The sequence below is a fragment of the Phalangium opilio genome, unplaced genomic scaffold, assembly GCF_054372755.1.
Source record: "Phalangium opilio isolate 3A_F unplaced genomic scaffold, DU_Popi_V2 ptg000079l_1, whole genome shotgun sequence".
Lineage (NCBI taxonomy): Eukaryota > Metazoa > Arthropoda > Arachnida > Opiliones > Phalangiidae > Phalangium > Phalangium opilio.
The window spans coordinates 9,599,945-9,608,542 of NW_028324187.1; the positions used below are offsets into that span (position 1 = coordinate 9,599,945).

General features: G+C 37.5%; 1 protein-coding gene across 1 annotated transcript; it reads right to left on the reverse strand.

Moving 5' to 3' along the window:
• Positions 1–891: 891 nt before the first annotated feature.
• On the reverse strand, positions 892–8,295 carry Als2 (Amyotrophic lateral sclerosis 2). The gene is made up of 20 exons (XM_089846480.1): positions 6,534–8,295; positions 6,265–6,445; positions 6,089–6,201; positions 5,941–6,010; positions 5,699–5,867; positions 5,382–5,631; positions 5,148–5,313; positions 4,622–4,750; positions 4,426–4,554; positions 4,288–4,358; positions 3,947–4,222; positions 3,381–3,894; positions 3,175–3,323; positions 2,744–3,103; positions 2,121–2,216; positions 1,956–2,057; positions 1,718–1,894; positions 1,470–1,653; positions 1,203–1,388; positions 892–1,132 (listed from the first exon to the last, which is right to left on the reverse strand). Exons 1-20 carry the CDS (start codon positions 8,162–8,164, stop codon positions 1,088–1,090), a joined length of 4,998 nt encoding a protein of 1,665 aa, XP_089702606.1. The 5' UTR covers positions 8,165–8,295; the 3' UTR covers positions 892–1,087.
• Between the last annotated feature and the right edge of the window lie 303 nt (positions 8,296–8,598).

The window sequence follows — 8,598 nt, forward strand, 5'->3', positions numbered from 1 at the left end:
CCTATTTCTCGAATTGTCAAATGCCAAGGCTTAAATTTTGAAAGGCCAAGGCTTAAATGATCCTATCCTGGGGTTCACGGCCTACTTCATTGACCCTTGAGATAGGGTTCTTCCCATACGAAGTTGGAAAACCGAAAATTAAGCAAGTGGGCTAGACATAAAAAAAATCGAGAATATTAAGAATTTAACCGTTTGAAATAATTAATTTTAGTTCAAATAATGCTAATTTGTCTTAATTTCTACAGTAATTATTTAATTGTAATCGAAATTTAGTTTTATTTATCACTTTCTGATTGTTAAAATTTTGCTTATTATCAGCCCTGAATTACTAGATATCAAGTAGTCTTTGGTTTGCATTTTGACAGGTCAGTCCCATTCGCGAGTTCGGGAACTTTATAATTACTTTTGTTAACTAAAAACTATTGTCTGTGTAAAAATGTTTGGCCAAATCATTCTAAAGTACTCCGATAACCCATTTATGAAATTCCGTTTCGAAAGTTTGCGTAGTTTTTTTAAATCGGGATGTCTAAAAAAAAATGCTTGTTGTAAATTCTTGAAAAAGTGACCATTAGGCTTAGGAAAGGTAAACAAAGTAGTAGTCATGCGCAGTGGGTAACTTTTCGTGTACGTCACTTGTTGCAACTTCGTAAAGTTTTGACAGATCCAACATGTCTTCCATGAACTTGTGAACTGTTTCAACAAAGGATATTTTTTAATTCAACAAAGTTGGTGAGTAAATTCAAAGATTTTTATATTATTATTTTGTAATGTATATATTGAATGGCTTTTCTTAAATATTGAATGCATTTTTTTATTTTTCTAAAATGTATGCCTTGATGCATGTTTCGTGTTTCTTTGTTTTCTTATTAAAAAATCTTATCAATCAATCTATTATAGTTAATCATTTTATTTCTTATTTATCAATTAATATAATATATCAATCACCTTGTTTACAAATTAATTTAATGACTATACCAGCTCGTTACAATTAAACCATAATTAATCACTATAAATATATATATATAGATTATGTTTTGATTAGCAAAATAATTTGTTTAAAATTAAGTTGATAAATGATGATACGTGTTCAGTTTTGTTGCGCTTTTTCCGTTCTGATTTGAAAATAGCAAGCCTATATTGAAGTAAATTTAAAATTAGAGTTATCCCCTCGTAAATGGACTTAGAATGGGAAGGGAACATACTTTAAGAGTGGTGAACATGATTCCCAATTCACCCATTTCGTAATGTTTCTCCATTAAATCGGAAATTAAATGAATTTCTGAGCCTAAATGTCGAATTCTGGCTCTGACAACGACATACTCGAATATTGGAAATAAGTCATCCATATTCCATAAGAAATCGGGTTCTTTTAAACCCCGTTGAACTTCCTGTATATCATTTCAAATTCAAAACCATTCATTATCGTTAAGATATTTAATTTTACATTGAAAATGAATGCCACAACAAACCTCGTTTATTTCTTTGAATGCCTGATGAATTGTTTTTAATTTATCTCTCGGAGTAAATTCAGTGCTTATTCTCTGCAACATTTCAACTGCTGTTTCAAAATAGACGTCTTTAAACGAAGATAAGCTCTGTAATTTAGCGGCGTCAGATAGATCCAAAGATTTCACTCTCATCATCCAAAATTTCCTGAAAAATTAAATTTAAGTTAATTTTAATCGAGATTAGATTGAGTACTCGGTCAGGTACTTACTGATGAACTCCCAAAAAGGACAAGAGCGAAATATCACTCTGTCTATTCCATTTCAAAATTCTCTTCCAATAAACGGTGTCCTCGGTTTCGTTATGTAATGCGTACAATGTGAATAAAGGCGGGTATAAACGTGGCAGCAAAATAGGGTGCAGTAAACTACTCGGGCTTACGATCTCCCTGAGTTAAAAATTAGTTTTAATTACGATTTAAATTTAAATATAAAATTAAAGCAACTTACTCTTCACTATCATCCTCCAAATTGGTATCTTCCGCACTTTCATTCAATGATATTGATATGCTGAAAAGATCGCCTTCTTCTGGCAAATCAGGAAATAAAACTCTGCGTAGGAATAAATTATTTTAGCTTAAAACAAAATAAGGAAAGCCTTTACAATTACAACACCTTATTATTTGGTACGTTCTCGATGTGAACATTTGAATCTCAGATACCGCGTGTGGTAACAGCGATTTATGAGCTCCTATTCCCAAGTACGCCGCTCTGAACAGGAAATCAAAAATAGAATCGTATAAATTAGCCTTATTCCTGATCAGCGCCACCTACCCATAGCGGCGACTTTGAGAACTACTGTAAGCGGCAAGCCAATCAGATGTCGCTAAAATCTGGTGACGTCACTGACTGGCACTCTCGGGCAGGCTGGGAAATAGCACACTTCCTCTGGTCCAAAACCAGTTTATTAATTGCTTGGACTAGTTTTTTAATTCAAGAAGTGGGGGTTACTGGTCCTCGGGACCAGTTTATTAATTGCAAATCTATTGGAGAGCAAAGGCTGGGACCAGTCCGGAGACCAGTAAATGATTTCAGGCACTAGGGGGTCACTGGTCCAAAGGACTAGTTTAAAAAATATCCTTATTTCCCAGCCTGCTCTCGGGTCTTACCAAAAATGACGTCACCAGATTTTAGCGACATCTGGTTGGCTTGCCGCTTACGGTAGTTCTCAAAGTCACCGCTATGGGTAGATGGCGCTGATCAGGAATAAGGCTAATTAGGATGGGGGATTAATTTACCTGTAAACATCAACGATATTCTCAATTAATTGACCAATGGGGTGCGTTCCGGAACAATTGCTGGCGCTATGTAGATATTCCTCAATTTCTCTGTAGTCTTCGATGGTTAGGGATCCTTTTACAGAGCTTGTTTTAGGGATTCTTTCCAAAACATCACGACTTGCGTTTGCGACTGGGTTGTTGTTATATCGTTTCTTGCTTCGCACTTTTTTACCCTTAGCTAAAGCTATAGCGATATTTTCCCAGGCTTTACGATTATCTTGATCGCAATTGATCCCCCTTATTCCTAAATTATCCTCGCACATCTTGAAGATGTCCACCCATTTTAACGTAGCCGGAACGCAAAGTTGACCGTAAGTCCTGGGAAAAAATCAAAAATGCGCGCGTAGAAAATTTGCTGGCAAAAATATTAAAATAGAACGTAGGCCTACCATTTCTTTTTTTCCTCCGCGATTTTAAAGTCATTTGCCGAAGAAATAGTCGTGGATTTATGGTAATGTCCGTTGATTTTGATATTATTGCTCCAGATTCCGTTAAAATTACCATCAATATGGTCGCCATTGGATAAAAATAATACACCCTATAACCCCAAAACCAATTATATTGAGTTTTTAATTTTCCGTCTTTTTTCTTTCACCTGTCCATCCAAGGAACCATTAGCTCCTAAATTCCCTTCGTAAAAAGTACCATCTTCAAACATCATAACTCCAAACCCTTGTAGTTTGTCGTTAACAAAGACTCCTTCGTAATAAACCCCATCAATGGTCACTACCAGACCTTTTCCCTGTTTCACGTCATTTTCCCAAAGGCCCATGAATTTTTCTCCCTTGGGAATATCATCCAAAACCCCGTATCCATTCCTCTGGTCATTGCACCACTGACCAATGTAAATGCTCGCAGCTGACATGGTCAGTTGACCCTGTTTAAGCATTCCATGCCCGCTTCTTTGACCTTCGTGGAAATAACCCTCGTATAGGTCACCATTTGGATACCGTATGGTACCAAATCCGCTGAGTTTATTGTCCATCCAGAACCCGTCGTAGACGTACTCGCGGTCACCGTAAGGAACAGTCATGACGCCTTCTCCTTGCAGGAAATTTTGTTTGAATTTACCAATGTATTTTTTGTTATCCGGCCATATCATTGTTCCCCTGAAATTTACCATTTTGAAGATGTCCGACCTACGCTTGGCAAAGTACTTACTGTCCGTGTATTTTTCCACACAACCACATGCCACTGTACCGGGCGTCCTTGAAAAATGCTGTTTTTTGGAAGGTGTAGGAACCATTTCGTGGTAACGGCGGTGAAAGTCTCCTGGATTCCAAACTAGGGCTTCTTAAACGGGAAAGAGGGTCCTTATCGTTGTCCAAGAGATCCCGGATTGACGCGTTGAAGGCGCAAATCCATTCCGTCTTTTCGCAAGAGTCGCTAGCCAATAGGGTCAGAATATCCTCGGGCATTCTCAACAGAAAGGCATTCCTGATGAGTGTAAAATTAACGCGTTAAATATTTGCTTCAAATACCAATGGACCGTTTTTATGTACTTGACAGCTTCAGTGTCTGGTAAGGCTTCAATCCATACTATTTGTAAAGGATAACATTCTGTTCCTGAAAACTAATAATAACCCTGATTAAAATAAATATCCTGGAAAGGGTTGCCCTTGGAAACACGAATCCCTTACGTGTTGGTGAACTAGTATATCATTGAATAGTATAAACCAATGCGAAGTGAATCTCCCAGACGATTGCAAATGTAATTGATGAGTTTTACTCTCTCTAATTAACCTCCTTGAAGGAATTCGATAGTTTTCCTGTTAATTAATTTAATTTTTAAGTCTAAAATAATTTCCGAGATATATATATAGTTTAAAAGTGTACAATTAGTTTTTGCGGCGCTGTTTCCCAAAATAACTTAGTCCTCTCGGCTAATTTGAAGTTATAGGTAATAGTGTCAATTAAGGCCTGAGCTTTGACCACCAATTCTTGACAGTTGGCCTCCTTAACTCCCTAACAGAAATATGAATAAATTAATCTTTGATATCCTATAAATGAATAATAATTTTTACCGGGGATAGATTTAATTTTAGAAGTAGGAATGGAGAACGGTTAGTATTTACTTCAGTCCGACTCATAGCCTAGTATAGAGCCCCTCCCTCCAACACGTAGCGAAAAGTTTAAATTATCTTATTGGTGGCTCACTTAAACTACGTTTTGATGACGTTGCTGACGGGGAGGGCGAAAAATACCTAATTCCTTTTTACCTCTATCGCTATGAGCCGCCTCTTCTTTCAAACCCCCCTCCCCCCGTCCCGTGGAAGGGGGTCCGGGACTTTGACGCGTGCCAAGATTACTCTGTTCTCCATTCCTACTTCTAAAATTAAATCTATCCCTGATCCTTTTTAACCTTTAAATTTGACGCGGCGAATTTAATAATTAACTTAAGATAATCTTTAGCCCTTCTAATTGGAATTGAAATTAAGTGTAGTAGAATTTCAGCAGACGTTTTGTACTCGGTCGTAGCTTCCCCTAAAGTGTCCCTAGCCAGTGTTTTTAATTTATTCGGAGTCCAGCTGGAATTTAACGTACTTTAATAATAAAAATAATTAAATTTAATTTTTAGTTTGTGTTTTAGATTAACCTCCATTCTTTGGCCAGTTGCTGGCAACCGTTTACGGCGATAACGTCACTTAATTTCTCAGAATATACTAAAAATAATTCAACCCATTCGTCAACGTTTGTTACAAAGTTAATCGAATCCAAATTTCCCCGTGATAGGACAGCGGTGGTCAAATCGTAGGAATTGACCGCCGTAATATCAATAATCGAAGTTAGTTTAGCTATTAAGGATTTTAATGGCTCGGAAAACGTTTCCGGTAATTGTTGGATTTCTAAGGAAGGCAATTAATAACTCGTTAAGTTATTTATTTAATTATTAAATAGGTCTAACTAATGTACCTTTTAATAAGGGGCTTAGTAGTTTCGATAGCAGAATCTGAAGTTGATAAAGGAACCATCTTTCAGTTGCCGCGAATTCGTGGATGAGGGGCATTTCACTTAACCCTTTTAGATTGACCGAGCACCCCAAGTATGGACCACCTCCAAAAACGCGTTCAATTAAGCCGCTCTAATTAAAATTAATGAAAACCGTGGTTTTAACTATAATTATTATTATTTTTATTTTAAATAAATTTTAAGACCTTTTTCAAAATATTTAATTGATGGATTCCATCTTCTTTTGGGCAAATACAAACGGTATTATCATCCAAACTGCAATAGCAGTGTGCGGTTAATTTAGTGATTTGTGATTGGTCAGTGTCATGGGTAATGATTAGTAATTATACTCGCATTTCATGGGAACCGCAGTAATACATAGCAACTCTGGGAGCTCTATGGTCCACTAAGAATATGGTTCTATTTTCTCCGGTTGCAATGTCCCAAATTAATTCATTAGATGGAAGCTAATCGTTAATTAACCATTATTTAATTCGTTAATTATGATTGGTTGGTAATTTCGCAATTACCTCGATGGCTTTGGGGCTTAGAACGTGGTTCTGTTTAAAACTATGTCCCAATTGACCGTTTGAATTATTTCCCCATGAAATGACCCTCCCATCCGCGGTCAAAGCCACTGAATGACCATTTCCAGCTAAAACGCGTACCACCCCCTGACCGGACAGTTGTTTCACGCAACAAGGCATCGTTCTAGACGAGATTAAATTAAGTTTTCAGTTAAGGATTAGCTATAACCGAACCCGGGTACCATGATGGGGGAAAACGTGTCTAAACATACCTATCCAATACATCTCCGTGTCCGAGCTGACCATATTTCCCCGAACCAAATGACCAAACTTCAGTGTTTAATACCGGAAGCCCGCCATTTTTGTGAAGCGAAGTGATTGAGTCCTTTTTCTTGGATGTCTGTGAGGATTTCCACCAATCGCTTTTTTTCTTGGCTCCGGACCCTCTAGCTCTTCCTAAGGTGATAAAAGCCTCCATGCTTATTTTTCTCGGTCTATTCGAACGTTGTCTTTGTTGGTCCTTCTGTTTCTGTCCTTGTTTCAACTCCAATAAGGATTTTAATGAACCCGTCCGTTTTACCGTTGACCCCGGGAAACTGGCAACACTTCCGTCCAAACTCGACGCTTCCGTATCCAAGAGATTAGTTTCTAAAACCTCAAACGATTCGGAACTCTCGTCTAAGGACTTCGACTTCTCCAAATTCGAAACGCCCAAAACGCTCAAACCGGTCATCTGTATTTTGTCTAACGAATTTCGGACTTTAGAGACCACGTTCCAGACGAAAGGTGCATTACGTTGTTCTTCTAAGTTGTTGTCACTCTGTTTTTCATCGTAGTTCATGTCCGAGGTATCTTGAGGCTCTTGATCTGTTAGCTTTTCGAGGTATTGTTTAGCAACTTCAGGGTCTAATATTGAACCCGCTCGTTTGATTAAATTACGCGACGTTTGACGCAGTTCAACTTCAGGGGTTTGACTGCGGCTACGATTTTCTGGGTCTACTTCTGTGTGATTTTTTTCTGGGCTAACTTCAGGGGTAGAAAACCGTAACTTTCTAGGGGAATCAGGCAGTAGCTTTGGACTATCTAATTTAACAATTTCGCTTTCTTTGGATACTTCACTTTCATCTAGATTAGATGCATCTGAGGTCTTATTGACAATAGGCATTTCGAGTCCTAATGGACATAATTCTGTTATGTCACAGTCTGCGCATGAATTAGGGCTATTTTCATCGTCATTAGCTAACTGCGATTCTAAAACGACTAAACTGTAGTCATAACCGCAAGCTAAGGAAACTAATTTCCTTCCACTAAAAAAACTAAGGCGAACAGGCTTTGTTTGACGAATATTTTGAATTCCCAATTGAATTCCAGTACCCCAAACCCAGATTTCACCCAAATTTATAAGGGCTAATGTATGAAAAGCACCACAGGATGCTTGGGTAACTTTTCTCTCACTTTTAATTTTATTTTTGGAACTTTGACAAGCAGGGTTATGATTATGTTCAGAAGTTTCGTTAAATTTAACCAAATTTGGAATAAGCACGCACTTTTCATCGTCAATTCCACACTGACCATGTTCATTTTGTCCCCACATGTACAATAAACCATCCTCAGTTATCGCGAATGATACATAAGTTCCACAATTGACCAATTTAACATTTGGAGGCAAATTTTCAATGTAAAATGGTTCTTTAAGATGTTCTTGATAATCACCCGTTCCAAGCTGTCCGTAATCATTTTTCCCAAAACTGAAGACCCGCTTATTAGAAGTTAGGAACAAACAGTGGTGCTTACCGAATGCTAATGAAGTTATTCTGTGATTACTAATTGTTATAACATTATTTGACGAACAGCAGTTCCATAAATGTGCCGAAATTGAATCGTTTGGGTCGTCTTTATCCATATTAAGGTCTTAAATATTATTATTTATTGATTTATTCGTTTAATTTTCACTAGAAACTGAAAACAAAACGTAAATGTCAAATTAACATGAAACTAAATAGGTTGGGCATTGCAGACGACGCGAAAACACCTGGAAAGCACGTGGAGGTCAATTAAAAGGCGCGACGCCCGAAACGCGGCTCTCTCATTGGTTGTTTCTTTTGGCGCCTTTTTGAAATAAATTTAGCTTTCCTCGGTTGCGTGTAGATGGCGCCAGTAGCTCCACTAAAATTAAATTTAACTTCTCTCCGTTGCATATAGATGGCGCCAGTAGCTCCACTAAAATTGAATTTAACTTCTCCACTAAAATTGAATTTAGCTTCTCTCCGTTGCTTATAGATGGCGCTAGTTATTATTAAAAATAAGTGTTAAAGGGCAAGTGTCAGAATTTTAAAG

What these genes read in the sequence shown, in the direction of transcription:
- Als2 (XM_089846480.1), bottom strand. Translation starts at nt 8,164, where the DNA reads ATGGATAAAGACGACCCAAACGATTCAATTTCGGCACATTTATGGAAC. An exon ending in CCAGACACTGAAGCTGTCAA is followed by an intron (nt 4,223 to 4,287) that starts GTACATAAAAAC and finishes TACACTCATCAG; the next exon opens with GAATGCCTTTCTGTTGAGAA. An exon ending in ATGGTTCCTTGGATGGACAG is followed by an intron (nt 3,324 to 3,380) that starts GTGAAAGAAAAA and finishes TTGGGGTTATAG; the next exon opens with GGTGTATTATTTTTATCCAA.